The sequence below is a fragment of the Pongo pygmaeus genome, chromosome 7, assembly GCF_028885625.2.
Source record: "Pongo pygmaeus isolate AG05252 chromosome 7, NHGRI_mPonPyg2-v2.0_pri, whole genome shotgun sequence".
Taxonomy (NCBI): domain Eukaryota; kingdom Metazoa; phylum Chordata; class Mammalia; order Primates; family Hominidae; genus Pongo; species Pongo pygmaeus.
The window spans coordinates 8,663,566-8,688,634 of record NC_072380.2 but is presented as its reverse complement, the minus strand read 5'-3'; the positions used below and the strand labels follow the sequence as shown (position 1 = coordinate 8,688,634).

Here is a 25,069-nt window from a genome sequence, read left to right as displayed (position 1 = left end):
AGCTCCCTGTGTAAATCAAATACAAGGAATATCTACTTCTGGGCTCAAAAGCTAACTTAGAGAAAAAAAAGTGAGATGCTGGCAGAAGGCGAATAACTCCACTTCAGTTCCCAAGAGAAAAATGGTTCTGTAACCTCTGAGTTTATTTAGAAAAATTTTGGAGCCTCAGGAAGACCGAGTATATCATTCCTGATGTTTCCAGGACAGATTGGACTTCTTAGGCCTTTGGGAATATTCTAAGTCCTCTCAGGTTTCCATGGAAGACTGTAACTCTACTCCTAGAGCACATGCCACCCCTGAGCAAGCTCACTGTTTTCTAAATATTCCAAGGAAGCCCATCCAGGGTATGCCTGTACTGGTGAGTTTCACCTTGGACTGGCAGGAGAAGACTGAGAATGATACATCCAGAGTTCACTTGGTAAAGGTAGGGGAGCCAAGAAGTCCAGATCTGGAGAGCACCTGAAACACCAGATGGCAAAAGGACAGTAAGGAGGTAAAGTCATCTATGGAGTTGGAGTTTCATGTTTACTGCATGTAGGATTCTGAGTTCCAGGACTGATGGACTGGTGGGGATCAGAGACATGTCTGCTTTGCAGGGAGCCAGGGCAAACCAGCCATCTGGTTGCACTACTGAAAGCTTTTGTGTGCCCAGTGGTAGGCAGGACACAAACCACAGTCCCTTCACCTCTGGCTGGTAGTTCTTGATGAGAGAGGTTTGCACACAAGTGTTCATATTAGCCCATGGTCTCCTGTGGCTTGCTTTTCTTTCACCTGCTGTTTTTGATGTTTGCCATCATGGAACACATTTCATAGAGAAATTCTTTGACTCCGACTCCAAATTACACAAAGAGGACCCAATTTGTGAAGTTTTCATATATTTAGGAGAATCTCCACATTAATTTTTGTGTCCTTATGTTCATATTGTCACTAGTATTAAAATTCGCACTATTTAGGTCTTTGTGTTCATTATCATGATTATTAATTATTTTTCATTTGTCATTTCTTTTTATTGGTTAATTTTTGTGGCAGCTGTTATATAACAATCACTAGAGTTTCCCTATTCATGAAAGATGTCCAAGTTAATGGAGATAACTAGGAGTGTTACTTTACAGGTATGTAAATACAGATAACCTTGGCTGAATTGTGGCCATATTGTCTGGTGTCCCTTTGAGGGTGAAGCCTCTTATATTATTCTAAGTGACCTCTGGAGACAGCAACTGTCTCATAATTGCAGGGACGACTTGAGAAGGCATCCTGAGCCTATGCAGAAATGCAGAAGCACTTCCATGATCTAAACAACCTATGTGAAAGCCTGAAAGCCAAAGCAAGATCCTCTTATTACAAAGCTGTCCAACAAAAAGTTTTCCAAGTAACACTGGAGGTCCATCAGTCACTCTTCCTGGTCTTGAAATGCCAGAAATGTCCTCCTTGATCCTTCTGAGAGTCAAGATCTTTTCAAAATCACCTCAGGAGACACAGAACCACTCCATCCTACCTGAAGTTGCAGGATGACTCTTCTTTTGACCAGAGTCTCACAAATATATTCGTTGATAGTTTTGATTCCTGGGAGCCGCCATTGCTTGCAAAAGATGTGCCACAGACTAGACATTTTCTGTCTCCTTACTTGTCCGGGGAAGACTGAAGTTTTACTGAAACACAGAGATGGGAATCTAACCCTCTGAACAGCCTCAGGATTTTCTAAGTCTTCCAAGCGGAGTGTAAATACGGGTAAGGACCCATTGCACCCCCTGATGGTCTGGAATCACATAGGATGATGCTTTCAAACAACTCTAGTTGGAGATACATTTTCTGAGATATTCCAAGGAGGAAGGACACAACTGGAACCGATGTTAGAAGGACAGCTGAGCATTAAGTGCCTATGTAGTGTTTGCAGCTTAGTGTTCCATGCAGAAGCGGAATCTGGGCCCTGGTGTTAGAATTCAGTGTAATTCTGGGTTCCTGCTTTCCTTCCAGGAAAACCCACTTCCAACTGGATGTCTGGATGAACTACTGAAAGCTGCTGAGTGTCCTGCAGCAGGTGAGCTGTGGCCAGAGCCCAAGAATGAAGGGGGCTCCCTCAGTCTGTGACTGTGAAGAGGAAGCCTGAGGTTTAGCAGGCTCAGGCCCCAGAAGTATGGAAAAAATGAGGTAGGGAGGGAGGGGTCCTCAGGATAAGACTGAGGTCTACAGAATTCCAGGGTCAAGGGGATGGTGCGGTGTCCTGGTGCTGTCCTTGATGTTCCAAGAGGGGAGAGAATCCATTTCCTGAGTAAAAGCTTCACATGGGGTGAGGAGGGGAGAAGTGAACAGAGAGGAAACAGGGAAGGCCAAGACAGAGACCAGCCTTACAGCAATTTTAACCAGAAGTGGACACAGACCCTGGACCCCATCATAGGGGTTCAGGCCTAGGACCGTCTCCAGGTGATGCATAGCTCCCTTGTCAGGTTAGTGGGTGCAGGGATTGTGACGTCTGCAGGGATATGGAAGGCTGGGCAATGGGAGCAGCTTACTGGGCTGGACCAGAAATACTGAACTTCTTTTCCATCAGTGAAATCCGCTTCCGGTTAAGAAAAAACTGAATTCTAGAGAGGCAGGGCCTAGGAGGAGGTCAGGGACTGAGCCTTCCTGGTTTGACCCCTCCCCCCCCACCTCCTGTGTTTCTGGGTCTGTCCTCACTTCCACCCAGCGGATCCTGAGTCTCCTCCTTTGATTCCCTGCGAGTGTGTTGTGTGCAGTGGAGACGGGCTGCTTCATCCACTGCACGTTAAATGTTTCCAATACTTTCTGGCCAAAGCTTAGAGTTGTCAGGCCACTGAATTTGAATGTTGACCTGGTTCCTTGTGGAACAGAGTAATAGCTATTGAAGTTTAAGGTCACTTTCCTGCGTGGATGGTGAGGAGGCAGGCTGTTCAGGCATGACTGCCCTCAGGCCTGGAGGGCTGTGGAGGTCACCGTGGGTGGTGGGTGGATCCGGAACCTCTGTGGCTCTAGACTTTCAAATATTTCATTTTTTCTTTTGTAGTTTTTGTTTGTTGCTTGCTTTTTTACAATGGGAACTGGAATGTAAGATGCCAAACTCAGCCTGTGGGGAACATGGATTTTCAAAACAGCAACCACAGAGCGTGGTTTCCATTTCTATTCCCTGTTCATGTGGGAAGCAGAGAAGGAAATCAGGTGCTCAGTTCCAGGGACGTCACAGGACTAGGACATGTGCAGTGAGGGTGGAAGGCAGAGGCATTGCTTTAGGAGAATAAAATTACTGCATGCACACACATATGTATGTATATGGATGTATGTACACAAACATGCATATTTATAGATTCTGTTCTCCCTCTCTCTATATAATTTTCTTTATTTCACACTTGTTATGATTTCTAAATTTAAATACCTTTGAGACAAATGTGAATTGTGAAGGGATTTAAAAATGTCAGTGAAAAATGGAATTAAAAATAAAAATATAAATATAAACTTTATTTCTCAATATAAGCTCTACTGAGGTCAAGACACTCAATTAAGGGATGATCCCAGCCATTCAGTCCATTGCTAAAGAACTGAGGGTAATGGGAATTTAACCCTGTCAATGAAGTCTTCTATTATTAACTAAAGAAAAATGGGTGCCCTTTACAGTTATTTTAAGACTAGGGAAAAAAAGGTCAGAAGAAACCAAATCAGGACTGTAATGTTGATGCCTAATAATTTCCCATGAAAACTCTTGCAAAATTACCCATGTTTGATGAGAGGAAGGAAGAGAAGTGTTGTTGTGGTGCAGAGGGACTCTCTAGTGAAGCTTTACAGGGCGCTTTTCTGCAAAAGTATTTGCTAATTTTCTCTAAGAACTCTCCTAGTAAGCAGATGTTGTGGTGCTTTGATCCTACAGAAAGTCAACAAGAAAAATGCCTTGAGCATCCAAAAAACCTCCATGGCTTTTGCTTTTGAGAAGTTTGCTTTTGCTCTGACTGGACCACTTCTACCACTTGGTAGCCATTGCTTGAATTGTGCCTTGTCTTCAGGATCTTATTGATAAAGCCAGTTTCACTCCCTGTTATAATTCTTCAAAGTAATGCTTCAGGATCTTGATTCCACTTGCTCAAAATAATCACTAATAGCTCTGCTTTTGTCCACTGCTGATCTAGGCACAAGGGTATTTGGGACTCATCAAATGTAAAGTTTCTCAACTTTCACGTTATAGTCAGTATTGTGTAAGCTGAACCAATTGAGATGTCTGTGGTGTTGGCTATAATATCTCTTGTGAATTGTCAATCCTACTCAATCAGGGCATAGAAATATTTTTTTTCTCAAAAATTGGCATGGATGTCCCTCCTCTGTTGACTTCATCTTCAACATTGTATTATCTCTTCTTAGAATAAGGTATCCATTTGTAAATGACTGATTCTTCAGATCATTTTTCCCATAGACCCTTCATAAAGAATAATTTATTTCACCATGTTCTGTACTCCAGCTTCACCATGAATTTGATGTTTGTTCTTGCTTCAGGTTTGGCAGAAATCACGTTGCTGTCATAGAGGGGTTCTTTTCAAACTGATGTCTTAAATCTTGTTCAGATATGATAAAACAGGGCCAGGCACAGTGGCTCATGCCTGTAATCCCTGCATTTTGGAAGGTTAGACAAAATAAAGTTTTTTAAAATTTTATTTTATTTCATTTTAAGTTCTGGGATATATGTGCAAGATATGCAGGTTTGTTACATAGGTAAATGTGTGCCATGGTGGTATGCTGTACCTATCAACCCATCACCTAGGTATTCAGCCCACATGCATTAGCTATTTATCCTGATGCACTCCCTCCCTACTCACCCCCAGACAGGCTCCAGTGTGTGTTGTTCCCCTCTCTGTGTCTATGTTCTCTCATTGTTCATCTCCCACTTATAAGTGAGAACACTTATAAGTTTGCATTAGTTTGCTGAGAATAATGGCTTCCAGCTTCATCCATGTCCCTGCAAAATACATGATCTCATTCCTTTTTATGGCTGTGTAGTATTCCATGGTGTATATGTATCACAGTTTCTGAATCCAGTCTATCATTGATGGGCATTTGGGTTGATTCCATGTCTTTGCTATTGTGAATAGGGCTACAATGAGCATATGCATGCATGTATCTTTATAATACAAGAATTTATATTCCTTTGGGTATATACCCAGTAATGGGATTGCTGGGTCAAATGGTATTTCTGATTCTAGGTCTTTGAAAAATTACCACAGTCTTCCACCGTGGTTGAACTAACTTACATTTACACCAACAGTGTAAAAGTGTTCCTATTTCCCCACAGTCTCACCAGCATCTGTTGTTTTTGGCTTTTTAATAATCATCATTCTGACTGGCATGAGATGGTATCTCACTGTGGTTTTGATTTGTATTTCTCTAATGATCTGTAGTGTTGGGTTTTTTTTTCATGTTTGTTGGCTGCATAAATGTCTTCTTTTGAGAAGTGTCCATTCATGTCTTTTGCTCACTTTTTAAATTTTTAAATTTTTATTTTTTAAGACTGAGTCTTGCTCTGTCACTCAGGATGGAGTTCAGTGGCACAATCTTGGGTCACTGCAACCTCTGCCTCCCAGATTCAGGCTATTCTTCTCTCTCAGGCTCCTGAGTAGTTGGTATTACAGGTGCACACCACTACATCTGGCTAATTTATTGTATTTTCAGTAGAGACGTGGTTTCACCAGCTTGGCCAGGCTGATCTTGAACTCCTGGCCTCAAGTTATCTGCCCACTTCACCCTCCCAAACTGCTGGGATTACAGGCATGAGCCACTGCACCCAGCTATTGCCCACTTTTATATGGGGTTGGATTTTTTATAGTTTTGGGTTTTACATTTAAGTCTTTAATCCATTTTCAGTTCATTTTTGTATAAGGTATAAGGAAGGAGTACAGTTTCAGTTTTCTGCATATGTCTAGCCAGTTTTTCAAGCACCATTTATTATTAAATAGAGAATCCTTTCCGCATTGCTTGTTTTCATTAAAAATAAAATGGTTGTAGATGTGCAATCTTATTTCTGATATCTCCATTCCATTCCATTGATCTATATGTCTGTTTTGTACCACTGCCATGCTGTTGGGTTACTGTAACTTTGTAATATAGTTTGAAGTCAGGTAGCATGATGCCTCTAACTTTGTTATTTTTGCTTAGGATTGTCCTGGGTATATGGGCTGTTTTTACATTCCATATGAATTTTGAAGTAGTTTTTTCTAATTTTTTAAAGAATGTCCATGGTAGTTTATGGGAATAGCATTGAATGTATGAATTACTTTAGGAAGTATGGCATTTTCATGATATTGATTCTTCTTACCCATGAGCATGGAATGTGTTTCCATTTGTTTGTGTCCTCTCTTATTTCCTTGAGTAGTGGTTTGTAGCTCTCCTTAATGAGGTCCTTCACTTGCCTTGTTAGCTATATTCCTATGTATTTTATACTCTTTGTAGCAATTGTAAATGGGAATTCATTTGTGATTTGGCTCTCTTCTTGTCTATTGTTGGTGTATAAGGATGCTTGTGATTTTCGCACACTGGTTTTGTATCTTGAGACTTTACTGAAGTTGCATATAAGCTTAAGAATCTTTTGGGCTGAGATGATGGGATTTTCTGGATATAGGATCATGTCATCGGCAAACAAAGACAGTTCAACTTCTTTTACTATTCGAATATGCTTTATTTCTTTCTCTTGCCTGATTGCCTTGGCCAGAACTTCCAGTACTATATTGAGTAGGAGTGGTGAGAGAGGGCATACTTGCCTTGAGCTGAATTTCAAAACGAATGCTTCCAGCTTTTGCCTATTCAATATGGTATTGGCTGTGGGTTTGTCATAAATGACTCTTATTATTTTGAGGTATGTTCCCTCAATACCTAGTTTCATGAGGTTTTTAACATAAAGGAATGTTGAATTCTATCAAACACCTTTTCTGAGTCTACTGAAATAATCATGGGGTTTTTGTCTTTAGTTCTTCTTAGTGGTAAATTACATTTATTGATTTGCATATGTTGAACCAGCCTTCCACCAAAGGGATGAAGCTGACTTGAACTTGGTGGATAAGCTTTTTGATATGTTGCTGGATTTGGTTTGCCACTATTATATTGAGAATTTTTGCATCAAAGTTTATCAGAAATATTAAAGTCTAGTAAATACATTGAAAATAAAAACAGACAGATTAAAAGACTAAATAATATGAATCCTAAGTGCTCTGACAACTGATTTATAGAGTAAAAGAATTGTCAAACCAAATGAGCCTGGTCAGAAACTGTATAGTGTCTGAAATCTCGGAACTTCCAGATACTCATAGTGAGGTGGAAATGCAGTATCAATATTTGGTGCAAAATTTCATGTTAATGGAAGCTGAGATGTACCGCAGTCTCAGAGGGACAGAATTCTGGAGTAACTACCTTTGGCCTATGAGGAATGAAGATTTAGGCTCTGAGGGTTTGGTCAAAATTTATAAGATGTAAGAAATGGGGATATATTTAGGCCATAAGGCAAGGCCTAGAGGTGTAACGTCTAACACAGGGCTCATGAAATCAGGATAGTGTCAGAGGCGATGGAGGAGTGAGCATAGTATGATCTTTGGAACTATTCCTTCCCCTTATTTTTTCATAGGCCAGGTATGTGCAACATACTCAGTTTTCCTGACTGAAGAGAAAAGAGAGAGCAAGGGACTAATCTGTTATCAGATTCCACCACCTGCAGTATGTCCGAAACATTGAGGGAAAGGAGAATTATCTTCAGAATAATGAGCAATCCAGATGCCATGGTTACACACAAGACACTGGAAATTCTTACTTCAGGGGGGTAGGCACAAGGCACTGATATTTATTAAAGCTCATTCACTGATTACAAAGAGAGAAAAATAAATAATCTACTGCAAGATTTACTCATCACATTTTACTACACACAATTCAATTCTCTGCAGTGCCAAGGGCTCTTGGTTCCCAACCCCTTGACACACTCTCACTGTGTCTTTCCCATTCACTCTTCTGGATGTAAAAGAGGACATAGGCCTGTTGACTCAGGACAGAAGTGATGCCAGAGGCAGTGACCTCGGCATCATCCATTTTATACCACTGGCCTTCTTGAGCTTTGACATAAGAGAAGTAATGTCCGTTGTGACAGCTCCACCCGGCGTGGACCAGCACAGCATAGAGGACATAGACAAGAGGTCCTGCGTTCTGCTGAGACACGTATGGCTGCATGTCAAGGCACTCAGGATATTGCACACTCTTGGCAAGTTTGTTGCCTGTGACATGGGAGAATCTCTTCAATACAAGGATGAGGACCTTGGCAGAAGTGTGCAAAGTTAACGTCTTGGAGGCCGGCGCCTTCTGGAGACAAAGACCACAATGATAGGCATTCTCTCCATTGAGTTCTTCGGGCTTCACCAACTGTTCCAAAGCTTGCTTCACACTCTGAGCTGCCTGGATATCCAGGGCGATGTCCAGGTAAGGGTCAAAGGTGTCTGAAATGCCCTGGCAGTGGAGACACTTGATTTGAGATCTCCAGTACCCTCCAAATATTTGGTGCATGAGGGTGGTGTCCTTAGAGTGATGATCTACCAGCTTGTGCCCGGGAAGGCATGCCTTTTTCATGGCATCCACAGTGAACATCAGAAATTCATGGGCGTCTTCCTGCTTGCCTCTATGGAAGCCAGCAGCCAATGCCCGTGAGGGCTGGATGACATGGCCAGGACGGTGGAGGGCCCGTGTGATGTGAGCTTGCATAGTACAGAGCATGCAGCCCTTGTGACCATGACAAGTTTGAGAGTGCTCCCGGGACAGCATGTAGTTGGCAAGGGGCGGTGTGTATGTCAGGCACTGCAGGGAAGCATTCACGTAGCAGGTATTTCCCATATTCTGGAGCCCAGCCCCCACCGCAGCAGGTCTCCTGCTACTCAGAGGAAGCTGCTCCCTGGGAGCAAGCTGTCTTGCCACAGGAGCCAAATCATCACAGAGGTCGACACGGGTCTCAGATGAGAGTGGTGACTTCTCAGGGAGAGAAGTCCGCTGGATTTCAGCAAAAGCTGCACCTGGCCCAGAACATGTGAGTTTTGAAAAGCGGTTCAACTGCCACTCCCCTCCCAAGCAGAGTGAGTCGTCCTCCATGTCGCCTGGAACAAGGATCACAAGGTTTTTCTGCTGGGACCGCGGGTTGCAGAAAGACGCTATCTCTTCCGAGAGGGTGTTCAAATGAGGAGCTGTCTGGCCGCATCAGCCCTTATATACCTCACCCCCACCAACCGCGAACACCCCACCCACCCATCAGGTGCGCGATAAACCAATCAAATATCAGCACTCAATTAAGGAAGGAGTCACAGGGTGTGTCCCCTTGCATTGCTGGGAATTCAACAGACACAGCCCACATCATGCTTTCCAGAACACCTGAATCCAATTACTCCTCAGGCTGATAGGCACGTAGAATACGAGTGTAACCGGGTTGGGACAGTGGCCACACACTTGCCTTATTTTAGGTAAAACAATGTCAGGGAAGAAATCTTTACCTATGAAGCCGTGTGTGTGTGCGCTCTTGTGTGTGTGTGTCCGTGTTTGTGTGTGTGTGTGTGTGTGTGTGTGTGTGTGTTTGTGCTGGGATGTACTTTCAAGTGTGTGCTTTTGGCAGATACCATCATCCCTTCAGCGATTGAAGGACAAGATGTCGGAAGTGCGCTTTCTGACTGGAGAATAGTCAATGAAGTACAGTAATTAGCACAGCGTATTTTTTTTTCCTCAATAAGAAAGGAGAGATCCGTGGAATCAAACAGACCTTCCAGCGATAACCTTTCCATGCTCAGCCTATTGATTGTGTATCCGAGTGAAATTGCCTGCCAGTGGGGAACAAGACAAGTCTTTGCCTGAAATGCTCTTGTGAAAGTTAGATTCCCATATAGTAAAGCATCAAGTGGTAAAAACATGCACTGAAGTTTGAAGAGATACTCAGTGCACAAAGTAGAATGTGAAAGACTTTCGTGAAATCACGCAATCACCGAGAGACTAATTGATGACATTCCCCAAATTGAGGTTTACCAGAAAAGAGAAATAGTCATGACATGCTACAGTCAGCGGTTTCAGACGTCCGACGGCAGTTTAAGAAAACATGAAACAAAAGTCTTGAGATATCAGAAGGTATCCCAACTAAAACCTTTGGTTTATGAAAGAAATGATGAAAATAAAAGCAACATATCTCACAGTATGGGTGGTAATATTTTCATACGTATGTGATAATGGATCAACATTTGATAGAGATGAAATAAAAAGTTCCCAATTTGACAAAAGCAAACAAGGAAAATTACACCGTAGAAAAGCCCGGGTGACGGGAGTGAGGCCCTGTCTCAAGAAGAAAGCATCGCAGAGATTGAAAAGCAGGGAGTGAATCAGAGGAATGTATAACGTTGTTAATACTGGCCCTTGTTTCAGTGGCAAAAGGCCCAAATAAGCCGTGTGTCTCACGGATTCTCGCATCAATTGTTCAGGATCTGAGATGTTGCCTCCATTTCCAGTTAGGCATTGTATGGTGGAATTGCAGTTAGCACATCTGGTGCAAAAATTTTAATGCTGACGAAGGTGGACATGTTCCCTGAGCTAAGAGGGTCAGAATTTGGGTGTGTCTTCAGGCTCTCTGGCTTACCAGGAATGGAGATCCTGGCTCTAGGGATTTTCCCAAAATGTCTCAGACAGTAAGCAACAGGTCAGAATTGAGTCCCGGCGCCAAGGCCTCGAGGTGTAAAGAAACAGCCCTGGCCTCAGGGCCCATGAAATTAGGATGATTTAAAGAAGGATGGTGGAATGAGAGGACTGTGACCTTTGGCCCCGTTTCTTTCCCTTGTCTTTTCATGGGCCAGGTGTGCTCAATCAGAAGGCTTCCTGCGCCTGATGTCGAGTGTCCTGGGGGAAGAAAGGAGCACTGTTTTGAAAGATGCTCCACAGGGAGAAAGGAGCCACCATTCTCAGGAGAATGATCCCCAGAAGCCTGAGCAATCCAGATGCCGTGGCTTCACACTAGACCCTGGAGGGTCTTATTCCTGGAGCCGGGACCTGGGCATCGGTGTCCTTTCATGCTCATAACTGATTTTGAGGGGAGCCCAATGGATAAACTGTCTGCGAGTCATTCGCATCACACTGTAGTTTTCACACACGTCACACAGAAACCCTGTTCGTGTGCACATTTGGGTGCTTGAGCAGGGTTGCACCCAAGATTCTGCGGTTCTACCGAGCCCTGGGTTGTGCACTGGACAACCTTCCTCAGGGGTTGGTCAATTCTGATCACTGTACCTAACGAGACAGGGACCATGAAACCTAAGCAGCAAATACAGAAAAGGAAGTGGTCATTTCCCACAATCATTTCCACTGAAACACCACGTCGGATAAATAAGTCTGATTGCAGGACAGGGACTGGGCTTCAGAGATGCACCTTTCGCAGCTGGACGAATGACCCGGAATCTCCCCAGATGCCGTCTGTAAACACACCAAATGAGATTGATTTCAGGGCTTTCTGAATTTAGTTTCGTTGAAGACACACACTCCTGTGTGTGATTTCCTTGACTACCAATACGACTTACTTCCAAATGACTTACATGCCAGTGGGAAAATTTTCCGTTTCAACTCATTGGAATTGGACACCGTGAAACAGGCAAGTCGGTCTGTCTGTTTCCGGCGTTCTGTGGGTTCCACCAAGTGCACAAGTCCTAGGGCGCCTGAGTTCCATTCGAAAACCAGTGTAAAAACGGCGAGTCAGGGTAAGAAAGAAGAGCACCGTTCCTATCTTCCAAATGCATTCCAGTTTCCACGACTCAAGGTGGCGAGAAGGATCCACGGATGTCCCACATTAACAAAATTTCACCTTCTCATGCCGACCAACAACTGACGAGTGAAACACACCCCGGGAGAAAATAGTCAACCCAGTCCCCTGCAATAACCTCACACGCAAACCTACACGTCAACAGGTCATATTCAGAAATACACACTGAATGTCATCTACCGTGAACACAAACACACAGACAGTCCCTCCAGAGGTTGTCTGCGTTGTCCGTGTTGTACAGACAGAAACTTGGGCTCCTCATTACTTTACTTAGGATTGGCAGTGTTCGTGTTTGTGTGGGTGTGTGTGTGTTTGCGTGCGTGCTTGTGGGTGTGTGTGTGTGTGAGTTTGCGCACCCCTATGTGTGGGTCGGCACATCCACTGAGCTCACTGGCACAGAAGCAGAGCCCTCTTGCTGTGTTTGTTCTTCCCTTTGGATCTCCTGGTCCTCCCTTGCAGAGAAGCGAGTGTGCCAGTGTTCATGGATTCGTGATCTGTCGGGTTCGTTGAGGAGAGGTTTAGCAGGGAGCTTTGCTGTTCAGGATGGTGGTTTTTCATCCCACACTTGTATTTCGATTGATGAATCACAAGTACGTTGGGAGGCAGGGTACCTTCGACTTTTCTGACGTTGAAGTCAGGCTTGGTTTTGTTTTGCTCTTGGAGGAATTTCCAGTGGTCTAAGGTGCTTTCCTGAGTGGCCGTTTCCACCAAGTGCTCGTCCAACTCGGGTACCTGGAGGCAGGGGTCTCTCTTGAGCTCTCCTTGCGTTGCTCGCCTGTCTGTGTCTTCAGCGCCAAGGGCTCTTGCTTCCCTGCCTCTTGACACACTCTCACTGTGTCTTTCCCATTCACTCTTCTGGATGTAAAAGAGGACATAGGCCTGTTGACTCAGGACAGAAGTGATGCCAGAGGCAGTGACCTCGGCATCATCCATTTTATACCACTGGCCTTCTTGAGCTTTGACATAAGAGAAGTAATGTCCGTTGTGACAGCTCCACCCGGCGTGGACCAGCACAGCATAGAGGACATAGACAAGAGGTCCTGCGTTCTGCTGAGACACGTATGGCTGCATGTCAAGGCACTCAGGATATTGCACACTCTTGGCAAGTTTGTTGCCTGTGACATGGGAGAATCTCTTCAATACAAGGATGAGGACCTTGGCAGAAGTGTGCAAAGTTAACGTCTTGGAGGCCGGCGCCTTCTGGAGACAAAGACCACAATGATAGGCATTCTCTCCATTGAGTTCTTCGGGCTTCACCAACTGTTCCAAAGCTTGCTTCACACTCTGAGCTGCCTGGATATCCAGGGCGATGTCCAGGTAAGGGTCAAAGGTGTCTGAAATGCCCTGGCAGTGGAGACACTTGATTTGAGATCTCCAGTACCCTCCAAATATTTGGTGCATGAGGGTGGTGTCCTTAGAGTGATGATCTACCAGCTTGTGCCCGGGAAGGCATGCCTTTTTCATGGCATCCACAGTGAACATCAGAAATTCATGGGCGTCTTCCTGCTTGCCTCTATGGAAGCCAGCAGCCAATGCCCGTGAGGGCTGGATGACATGGCCAGGACGGTGGAGGGCCCGTGTGATGTGAGCTTGCATAGTACAGAGCATGCAGCCCTTGTGACCATGACAAGTTTGAGAGTGCTCCCGGGACAGCATGTAGTTGGCAAGGGGCGGTGTGTATGTCAGGCACTGCAGGGAAGCATTCACGTAGCAGGTATTTCCCATATTCTGGAGCCCAGCCCCCACCGCAGCGGGTCTCCTGCTACTCAGAGGAAGCTGCTCCCTGGGAGCAAGCTGTCTTGCCACAGGAGCCAAATCATCACAGAGGTCGACACGGGTCTCAGATGAGAGTGGTGACTTCTCAGGGAGAGAAGTCCGCTGGATTTCAGCAAAAGCTGCACCTGGCCCAGAACATGTGAGTTTTGAAAAGCGGTTCAACTGCCACTCCCCTCCCAAGCAGAGTGAGTCGTCCTCCATGTCGCCTGGAACAAGGATCACAAGGTTTTTCTGCTGGGACCGCGGGTTGCAGAAAGACGCTATCTCTTCCGAGAGGGTGTTCAAATGAGGAGCTGTCTGGCCGCATCAGCCCTTATATACCTCACCCCCACCAACCGCGAACACCCCACCCACCCATCAGGTGCGCGATAAACCAATCAAATATCAGCACTCAATTAAGGAAGGAGTCACAGGGTGTGTCCCCTTGCATTGCTGGGAATTCAACAGACACAGCCCACATCATGCTTTCCAGAACACCTGAATCCAATTACTCCTCAGGCTGATAGGCACGTAGAATACGAGTGTAACCGGGTTGGGACAGTGGCCACACACTTGCCTTATTTTAGGTAAAACAATGTCAGGGAAGAAATCTTTACCTATGAAGCCGTGTGTGTGTGCGCGCTTGTGTGTGTGTGTCCGTGTTTGTGTGTGTGTGTGTGTGTGTGTGTGTGTGTGTGTTTGTGCTGGGATGTACTTTCAAGTGTGTGCTTTTGGCAGATACCATCATCCCTTCAGCGATTGAAGGACAAGAAGTCGGAAGTGCGCTTTCTGACTGGAGAATAGTCAATGAAGTACAGTAATTAGCACAGCGTATTTTTTTTTCCTCAATAAGAAAGGAGAGATCCGTGGAATCAAACAGACCTTCCAGCGATAACCTTTCCATGCTCAGCCTATTGATTGTGTATCCGAGTGAAATTGCCTGCCAGTGGGGAACAAGACAAGTCTTTGCCTGAAATGCTCTTGTGAAAGTTAGATTCCCATATAATAAAGCATCAAGTGGTAGAAACATGCACTGAAGTTTGAAGAGATACTCAGTGCACAAAGCAGAATATGAAAGACTTTCATGAAATCACGCAATCACCGAGAGACTAATTGATGACATTCCCCAAATTGAGGTTTACCAGAAAAGAGAAATAGTCATGACATGCTACAGTCAGCGGTTTCAGACGTCCGACGGCAGTTTAAGAAAACATGAAACAAAAGTCTTGAGATATCAGAAGGTATCCCAACTAAAACCTTTGGTTTATGAAAGAAATGATGAAAATAAAAGCAACATATCTCACAGTATGGGTGGTAATATTTTCATACGTATGTGATAATGGATCAACATTTGATAGAGATGAAATAAAAAGTTCCCAATTTGACAAAAGCAAACAAGGAAAATTACACCGTAGAAAAGCCCGGGTGACGGGAGTGAGGCCCTGTCTCAAGAAGAAAGCATCGCAGAGATTGAAAAGCAGGGAGTGAATCAGAGGATTGTATAACGTTGTTAATACTGGCCCTTGTTTCAGTGGCAAAAGGCCCAAATAAGCCGTGTGTCTCACGGATTCTCGCATCAATTGTTCAGGATCTGAGATGTTGCCTCCATTTCCAGTTAGGCATTGTATGGTGGAATTGCAGTTAGCACATCTGGTGCAAAAATTTTAATGCTGACGAAGGTGGACATGTTCCCTGAGCTAAGAGGGTCAGAATTTGGGTGTGTCTTCAGGCTCTCTGGCTTACCAGGAATGGAGATCCTGGCTCTAGGGATTTTCCCAAAATGTCTCAGACAGTAAGCAACAGGGCAGAATTGAGTCCCGGCGCCAAGGCCTCGAGGTGTAAAGAAACAGCCCTGGCCTCAGGGCCCATGAAATTAGGATGATTTAAAGAAGGATGGTGGAATGAGAGGACTGTGACCTTTGGCCCCGTTTCTTTCCCTTGTCTTTTCATGGGCCAGGTGTGCTCAATCAGAAGGCTTCCTGCGCGTGATGTCGAGTGTCCTGGGGGAAGAAAGGAGCACTGTTTTGAAAGATGCTCCACAGGGAGAAAGGAGCCACCATTCTCAGGAGAATGATCCCCAGAAGCCTGAGCAATCCAGATGCCGTGGCTTCACTCTAGACCCTGGAGGGTCTTATTCCTGGAGCCGGGACCTGGGCATCGGTGTCCTTTCATGCTCATAACTGATTTTGAGGGGAGCCCAATGGATAAACTGTCTGCGAGTCATTCGCATCACACTGTAGTTTTCACACACGTCACACAGAAACCCTGTTCGTGTGCACATTTGGGTGCTTGAGCAGGGTTGCACCCAAGATTCTGCGGTTCTACCGAGCCCTGGGTTGTGCACTGGACAACCTTCCTCAGGGGTTGGTCAATTCTGATCACTGTACCTAACGAGACAGGGACCATGAAACCTAATCAGCAAATACAGAAAAGGAAGTGGTCATTTCCCACAATCATTTCCACTGAAACACCACGTCGGATAAATAAGTCTGATTGCAGGACAGGGACTGGGCTTCAGAGATGCACCTTTCGCAGCTGGACGAATGACCCGGAATCTCCCCAGATGCCGTCTGTAAACACACCAAATGAGATTGATTTCAGGGCTTTCTGAATTTAGTTTCGTTGAAGACACACACTCCTGTGTGTGATTTCCTTGACTACCAATACGACTTACTTCCAAATGACTTACATGCCAGTGGGAAAATTTTCCGTTTCAACTCATTGGAATTGGACACCGTGAAACAGGCAAGTCGGTCTGTCTGTTTCCGGCGTTCTGTGGGTTCCACCAAGTGCACAAGTCCTAGGGCGCCTGAGGTCCATTCAAAAACCAGTGTAAAAACGGCGAGTCAGGGTAAGAAAGAAGAGCACCGTTCCTATCTTCCAAATGCATTCCAGTTTCCACGACTCAAGGTGGCGAGAAGGATCCACGGATGTCCCACATTAACAAAATTTCACCTTCTCATGCCGACCAACAACTGACGAGTGAAACACACCCCGGGAGAAAATAGTCAACCCAGTCCCCTGCAATAACCTCACACGCAAACCTACACGTCAACAGGTCATATTCAGAAATACACACTGAATGTCATCTACCGTGAACACAAACACACAGACAGTCCCTCCAGAGGCTGTCTGCGTTGTCCGTGTTGTACAGACAGAAACTTGGGCTCCTCATTACTTTACTTAGGATTGGCAGTGTTCGTGTTTGTGTGGGTGTGTGTGTGTTTGCGTGCGTGCTTGTGGGTGTGTGTGTGTGTGTGTTTGCGCACCCCTATGTGTGGGTCGGCACATCCACTGAGCTCACTGGCACAGAAGCAGAGCCCTCTTGCTGTGTTTGTTCTTCCCTTTGGATCTCCTGGTCCTCCCTTGCAGAGAAGCGAGTGTGCCAGTGTTCATGGACTCGTGATCTGTCGGGGTCGTTGAGGAGAGGTTTAGCAGGGAGCTTTGCTGTTCAGGATGGTGGTTTTTCATCCCACACTTGTATTTCGATTGATGAATCACAAGTACGTTGGGAGGCAGGGTACCTTCGACTTTTCTGACGTTGAAGTCAGGCTTGGTTTTGTTTTGCTCTTGGAGGAATTTCCAGTGGTCTAAGGTGCTTTCCTGAGTGGCCGTTTCCACCAAGTGCTCGTCCAACACGGGTACCTGGAGGCAGGGGTCTCTCTTGAGCTCTCCTTGCGTTGCTCGCCTGTCTGTGTCTTCAGCGCCAAGGGCTCTTGCTTCCCTGCCTCTTGACACACTCTCACTGTGTCTTTCCCATTCACTCTTCTGGATGTAAAAGAGGACATAGGCCTGTTGACTCAGGACAGAAGTGATGCCAGAGGCAGTGACCTCGGCATCATCCATTTTATACCACTGGCCTTCTTGAGCTTTGACATAAGAGAAGTAATGTCCGTTGTGACAGCTCCACCCGGCGTGGACCAGCACAGCATAGAGGACATAGACAAGAGGTCCTGCGTTCTGCTGAGACACGTATGGCTGCATGTCAAGGCACTCAGGATATTGCACACTCTTGGCAAGTTTGTTGCCTGTGACATGGGAGAATCTCTTCAATACAAGGATGAGGACCTTGGCAGAAGTGTGCAAAGTTAACGTCTTGGAGGCCGGCGCCTTCTGGAGACAAAGACCACAATGATAGGCATTCTCTCCATTGAGTTCTTCGGGCTTCACCAACTGTTCCAAAGCTTGCTTCACACTCTGAGCTGCCTGGATATCCAGGGCGATGTCCAGGTAAGGGTCAAAGGTGTCTGAAATGCCCTGGCAGTGGAGACACTTGATTTGAGATCTCCAGTACCCTCCAAATATTTGGTGCATGAGGGTGGTGTCCTTAGAGTGATGATCTACCGGCTTGTGCCCGGGAAGGCATGCCTTTTTCATGGCATCCACAGTGAACATCAGAAATTCATGGGCGTCTTCCTGCTTGCCTCTATGGAAGCCAGCAGCCAATGCCCGTGAGGGCTGGATGACATGGCCAGGACGGTGGAGGGCCCGTGTGATGTGAGCTTGCATAGTACAGAGCATGCAGCCCTTGTGACCATGACAAGTTTGAGAGTGCTCCCGGGACAGCATGTAGTTGGCAAGGGGCGGTGTGTATGTCAGGCACTGCAGGGAAGCATTCACGTAGCAGGTATTTCCCATATTCTGGAGCCCAGCCCCCACCGCAGCAGGTCTCCTGCTACTCAGAGGAAGCTGCTCCCTGGGAGCAAGCTGTCTTGCCACAGGAGCCAAATCATCACAGAGGTCGACACGGGTCTCAGATGAGAGTGGTGACTTCTCAGGGAGAGAAGTCCGCTGGATTTCAGCAAAAGCTGCACCTGGCCCAGAACATGTGAGTTTTGAAAAGCGGTTCAACTGCCACTCCCCTCCCAAGCAGAGTGAGTCGTCCTCCATGTCGCCTGGAACAAGGATCACAAGGTTTTTCTGCTGGGACCGCGGGTTGCAGAAAGACGCTATCTCTTCCGAGAGGGTGTTCAAATGAGGAGCTGTCTGGCCGCATCAGCCCTTATATACCTCACCCCCACCAACCGCGAACACCCCACCCACCCATCAGGTGCGCGATAAACCAATCAAATATCAGCACTCAATTAAGGAAGGAGTCACAGGGTGTGTCCCCTTGCATTGCTGGGAATTCAACAGACACAGCCCACATCATGCTTTCCAGAACACCTGAATCCAATTACTCCTCAGGCTGATAGGCACGTAGAATACGAGTGTAACCGGGTTGGGACAGTGGCCACACACTTGCCTTATTTTAGGTAAAACAATGTCAGGGAAGAAATCTTTACCTATGAAGCCGTGTGTGTGTGCGCTCTTGTGTGTGTGTGTCCGTGTTTGTGTGTGTGTGTGTGTGTGTGTGTGTGTGTGTTTGTGCTGGGATGTACTTTCAAGTGTGTGCTTTTGGCAGATACCATCATCCCTTCAGCGATTGAAGGACAAGATGTCGGAAGTGCGCTTTCTGACTGGAGAATAGTCAATGAAGTACAGTAATTAGCACAGCGTATTTTTTTTTCCTCAATAAGAAAGGAGAGATCCGTGGAATCAAACAGACCTTCCAGCGATAACCTTTCCATGCTCAGCCTATTGATTGTGTATCCGAGTGAAATTGCCTGCCAGTGGGGAACAAGACAAGTCTTTGCCTGAAATGCTCTTGTGAAAGTTAGATTCCCATATAGTAAAGCATCAAGTGGTAAAAACATGCACTGAAGTTTGAAGAGATACTCAGTGCACAAAGTAGAATGTGAAAGACTTTCGTGAAATCACGCAATCACCGAGAGACTAATTGATGACATTCCCCAAATTGAGGTTTACCAGAAAAGAGAAATAGTCATGACATGCTACAGTCAGCGGTTTCAGACGTCCGACGGCAGTTTAAGAAAACATGAAACAAAAGTCTTGAGATATCAGAAGGTATCCCAACTAAAACCTTTGGTTTATGAAAGAAATGATGAAAATAAAAGCAACATATCTCACAGTATGGGTGGTAATATTTTCATACGTATGTGATAATGGATCAACATTTGATAGAGATGAAATAAAAAGTTCCCAATTTGACAAAAGCAAACAAGGAAAATTACACCGTAGAAAAGCCCGGGTGACGGGAGTGAGGCCCTGTCTCAAGAAGAAAGCATCGCAGAGATTGAAAAGCAGGGAGTGAATCAGAGGAATGTATAACGTTGTTAATACTGGCCCTTGTTTCAGTGGCAAAAGGCCCAAATAAGCCGTGTGTCTCACGGATTCTCGCATCAATTGTTCAGGATCTGAGATGTTGCCTCCATTTCCAGTTAGGCATTGTATGGTGGAACTGCAGTTAGCACATCTGGTGCAAAAATTTTAATGCTGACGAAGGTGGACATGTTCCCTGAGCTAAGAGGGTCAGAATTTGGGTGTGTCTTCAGGCTCTCTGGCTTACCAGGAATGGAGATCCTGGCTCTAGGGATTTTCCCAAAATGTCTCAGACAGTAAGCAACAGGTCAGAATTGAGTCCCGGCGCCAAGGCCTCGAGGTGTAAAGAAACAGCCCTGGCCTCAGGGCCCATGAAATTAGGATGATTTAAAGAAGGATGGTGGAATGAGAGGACTGTGACCTTTGGCCCCGTTTCTTTCCCTTGTCTTTTCATGGGCCAGGTGTGCTCAATCAGAAGGCTTCCTGCGCCTGATGTCGAGTGTCCTGGGGGAAGAAAGGAGCACTGTTTTGAAAGATGCTCCACAGGGAGAAAGGAGCCACCATTCTCAGGAGAATGATCCCCAGAAGCCTGAGCAATCCAGATGCCGTGGCTTCACACTAGACCCTGGAGGGTCTTATTCCTGGAGCCGGGACCTGGGCATCGGTGTCCTTTCATGCTCATAACTGATTTTGAGGGGAGCCCAATGGATAAACTGTCTGCGAGTCATTCGCATCACACTGTAGTTTTCACACACGTCACACAGAAACCCTGTTCGTGTGCACATTTGGGTGCTTGAGCAGGGTTGCACCCAAGATTCTGCGGTTCTACCGAGCCCTGGGTTGTGCACTGGACAACCTTCCTCAGGGGTTGGTCAATTCTGATCACTGTACCTAACGAGACAGGGACCATGAAACCTAAGCAGCAAATACAGAAAAGGAAGTGGTCATTTCCCACAATCATTTCCACTGAAACACCACGTCGGATAAATAAGTCTGATTGCAGGACAGGGACTGGGCTTCAGAGATGCACCTTTCGCAGCTGGACGAATGACCCGGAATCTCCCCAGATGCCGTCTGTAAACACACCAAATGAGATTGATTTCAGGGCTTTCTGAATTTAGTTTCGTTGAAGACACACACTCCTGTGTGTGATTTCCTTGACTACCAATACGACTTACTTCCAAATGACTTACATGCCAGTGGGAAAATTTTCCGTTTCAACTCATTGGAATTGGACACCGTGAAACAGGCAAGTCGGTCTGTCTGTTTCCGGCGTTCTGTGGGTTCCACCAAGTGCACAAGTCCTAGGGCGCCTGAGTTCCATTCGAAAACCAGTGTAAAAACGGCGAGTCAGGGTAAGAAAGAAGAGCACCGTTCCTATCTTCCAAATGCATTCCAGTTTCCACGACTCAAGGTGGCGAGAAGGATCCACGGATGTCCCACATTAACAAAATTTCACCTTCTCATGCCGACCAACAACTGACGAGTGAAACACACCCCGGGAGAAAATAGTCAACCCAGTCCCCTGCAATAACCTCACACGCAAACCTACACGTCAACAGGTCATATTCAGAAATACACACTGAATGTCATCTACCGTGAACACAAACACACAGACAGTCCCTCCAGAGGTTGTCTGCGTTGTCCGTGTTGTACAGACAGAAACTTGGGCTCCTCATTACTTTACTTAGGATTGGCAGTGTTCGTGTTTGTGTGGGTGTGTGTGTGTTTGCGTGCGTGCTTGTGGGTGTGTGTGTGTGTGAGTTTGCGCACCCCTATGTGTGGGTCGGCACATCCACTGAGCTCACTGGCACAGAAGCAGAGCCCTCTTGCTGTGTTTGTTCTTCCCTTTGGATCTCCTGGTCCTCCCTTGCAGAGAAGCGAGTGTGCCAGTGTTCATGGATTCGTGATCTGTCGGGTTCGTTGAGGAGAGGTTTAGCAGGGAGCTTTGCTGTTCAGGATGGTGGTTTTTCATCCCACACTTGTATTTCGATTGATGAATCACAAGTACGTTGGGAGGCAGGGTACCTTCGACTTTTCTGACGTTGAAGTCAGGCTTGGTTTTGTTTTGCTCTTGGAGGAATTTCCAGTGGTCTAAGGTGCTTTCCTGAGTGGCCGTTTCCACCAAGTGCTCGTCCAACTCGGGTACCTGGAGGCAGGGGTCTCTCTTGAGCTCTCCTTGCGTTGCTCGCCTGTCTGTGTCTTCAGCGCCAAGGGCTCTTGCTTCCCTGCCTCTTGACACACTCTCACTGTGTCTTTCCCATTCACTCTTCTGGATGTAAAAGAGGACATAGGCCTGTTGACTCAGGACAGAAGTGATGCCAGAGGCAGTGACCTCGGCATCATCCATTTTATACCACTGGCCTTCTTGAGCTTTGACATAAGAGAAGTAATGTCCGTTGTGACAGCTCCACCCGGCGTGGACCAGCACAGCATAGAGGACATAGACAAGAGGTCCTGCGTTCTGCTGAGACACGTATGGCTGCATGTCAAGGCACTCAGGATATTGCACACTCTTGGCAAGTTTGTTGCCTGTGACATGGGAGAATCTCTTCAATACAAGGATGAGGACCTTGGCAGAAGTGTGCAAAGTTAACGTCTTGGAGGCCGGCGCCTTCTGGAGACAAAGACCACAATGATAGGCATTCTCTCCATTGAGTTCTTCGGGCTTCACCAACTGTTCCAAAGCTTGCTTCACACTCTGAGCTGCCTGGATATCCAGGGCGATGTCCAGGTAAGGGTCAAAGGTGTCTGAAATGCCCTGGCAGTGGAGACACTTGATTTGAGATCTCCAGTACCCTCCAAATATTTGGTGCATGAGGGTGGTGTCCTTAGAGTGATGATCTACCAGCTTGTGCCCGGGAAGGCATGCCTTTTTCATGGCATCCACAGTGAACATCAGAAATTCATGGGCGTCTTCCTGCTTGCCTCTATGGAAGCCAGCAGCCAATGCCCGTGAGGGCTGGATGACATGGCCAGGACGGTGGAGGGCCCGTGTGATGTGAGCTTGCATAGTACAGAGCATGCAGCCCTTGTGACCATGACAAGTTTGAGAGTGCTCCCGGGACAGCATGTAGTTGGCAAGGGGCGGTGTGTATGTCAGGCACTGCAGGGAAGCATTCACGTAGCAGGTATTTCCCATATTCTGGAGCCCAGCCCCCACCGCAGCGGGTCTCCTGCTACTCAGAGGAAGCTGCTCCCTGGGAGCAAGCTGTCTTGCCACAGGAGCCAAATCATCACAGAGGTCGACACGGGTCTCAGATGAGAGTGGTGACTTCTCAGGGAGAGAAGTCCGCTGGATTTCAGCAAAAGCTGCACCTGGCCCAGAACATGTGAGTTTTGAAAAGCGGTTCAACTGCCACTCCCCTCCCAAGCAGAGTGAGTCGTCCTCCATGTCGCCTGGAACAAGGATCACAAGGTTTTTCTGCTGGGACCGCGGGTTGCAGAAAGACGCTATCTCTTCCGAGAGGGTGTTCAAATGAGGAGCTGTCTGGCCGCATCAGCCCTTATATACCTCACCCCCACCAACCGCGAACACCCCACCCACCCATCAGGTGCGCGATAAACCAATCAAATATCAGCACTCAATTAAGGAAGGAGTCACAGGGTGTGTCCCCTTGCATTGCTGGGAATTCAACAGACACAGCCCACATCATGCTTTCCAGAACACCTGAATCCAATTACTCCTCAGGCTGATAGGCACGTAGAATACGAGTGTAACCGGGTTGGGACAGTGGCCACACACTTGCCTTATTTTAGGTAAAACAATGTCAGGGAAGAAATCTTTACCTATGAAGCCGTGTGTGTGTGCGCGCTTGTGTGTGTGTGTCCGTGTTTGTGTGTGTGTGTGTGTGTGTGTGTGTGTGTGTGTTTGTGCTGGGATGTACTTTCAAGTGTGTGCTTTTGGCAGATACCATCATCCCTTCAGCGATTGAAGGACAAGAAGTCGGAAGTGCGCTTTCTGACTGGAGAATAGTCAATGAAGTACAGTAATTAGCACAGCGTATTTTTTTTTCCTCAATAAGAAAGGAGAGATCCGTGGAATCAAACAGACCTTCCAGCGATAACCTTTCCATGCTCAGCCTATTGATTGTGTATCCGAGTGAAATTGCCTGCCAGTGGGGAACAAGACAAGTCTTTGCCTGAAATGCTCTTGTGAAAGTTAGATTCCCATATAATAAAGCATCAAGTGGTAGAAACATGCACTGAAGTTTGAAGAGATACTCAGTGCACAAAGCAGAATATGAAAGACTTTCATGAAATCACGCAATCACCGAGAGACTAATTGATGACATTCCCCAAATTGAGGTTTACCAGAAAAGAGAAATAGTCATGACATGCTACAGTCAGCGGTTTCAGACGTCCGACGGCAGTTTAAGAAAACATGAAACAAAAGTCTTGAGATATCAGAAGGTATCCCAACTAAAACCTTTGGTTTATGAAAGAAATGATGAAAATAAAAGCAACATATCTCACAGTATGGGTGGTAATATTTTCATACGTATGTGATAATGGATCAACATTTGATAGAGATGAAATAAAAAGTTCCCAATTTGACAAAAGCAAACAAGGAAAATTACACCGTAGAAAAGCCCGGGTGACGGGAGTGAGGCCCTGTCTCAAGAAGAAAGCATCGCAGAGATTGAAAAGCAGGGAGTGAATCAGAGGATTGTATAACGTTGTTAATACTGGCCCTTGTTTCAGTGGCAAAAGGCCCAAATAAGCCGTGTGTCTCACGGATTCTCGCATCAATTGTTCAGGATCTGAGATGTTGCCTCCATTTCCAGTTAGGCATTGTATGGTGGAATTGCAGTTAGCACATCTGGTGCAAAAATTTTAATGCTGACGAAGGTGGACATGTTCCCTGAGCTAAGAGGGTCAGAATTTGGGTGTGTCTTCAGGCTCTCTGGCTTACCAGGAATGGAGATCCTGGCTCTAGGGATTTTCCCAAAATGTCTCAGACAGTAAGCAACAGGGCAGAATTGAGTCCCGGCGCCAAGGCCTCGAGGTGTAAAGAAACAGCCCTGGCCTCAGGGCCCATGAAATTAGGATGATTTAAAGAAGGATGGTGGAATGAGAGGACTGTGACCTTTGGCCCCGTTTCTTTCCCTTGTCTTTTCATGGGCCAGGTGTGCTCAATCAGAAGGCTTCCTGCGCGTGATGTCGAGTGTCCTGGGGGAAGAAAGGAGCACTGTTTTGAAAGATGCTCCACAGGGAGAAAGGAGCCACCATTCTCAGGAGAATGATCCCCAGAAGCCTGAGCAATCCAGATGCCGTGGCTTCACTCTAGACCCTGGAGGGTCTTATTCCTGGAGCCGGGACCTGGGCATCGGTGTCCTTTCATGCTCATAACTGATT

At 46.2% G+C, this 25,069-nt stretch overlaps 4 protein-coding genes across 4 annotated transcripts in view; 1 reads left to right on the top strand and 3 right to left on the bottom strand.

Moving 5' to 3' along the window:
* LOC129042737 (uncharacterized) overlaps positions 1 to 25,069 on the top strand; it is a 124,410-nt gene that overhangs the window by 4,298 nt on the left and 95,043 nt on the right. The gene's annotated exons all lie outside the window — the stretch shown is intronic.
* Positions 12,182 to 13,771, bottom strand: LOC134740096 (ubiquitin carboxyl-terminal hydrolase 17-like protein 22). Its single transcript, XM_063669455.1, has one exon. The coding sequence runs from the start codon at positions 13,769 to 13,771 to the stop codon at positions 12,182 to 12,184; it is 1,590 nt and encodes a 529-aa protein (XP_063525525.1).
* Positions 16,064 to 18,439, bottom strand: LOC134740071 (ubiquitin carboxyl-terminal hydrolase 17-like protein 6). The gene is made up of 3 exons (XM_063669432.1): positions 17,074 to 18,439; positions 16,239 to 16,358; positions 16,064 to 16,119 (listed from the first exon to the last, which is right to left on the bottom strand). Exons 1-3 carry the CDS (start codon positions 18,437 to 18,439, stop codon positions 16,064 to 16,066), a joined length of 1,542 nt encoding a protein of 513 aa, XP_063525502.1.
* LOC134740095 (ubiquitin carboxyl-terminal hydrolase 17-like protein 22) lies at positions 21,516 to 23,105 on the bottom strand. The gene has a single exon (XM_063669454.1). It carries the CDS (start codon positions 23,103 to 23,105, stop codon positions 21,516 to 21,518), a length of 1,590 nt encoding a protein of 529 aa, XP_063525524.1.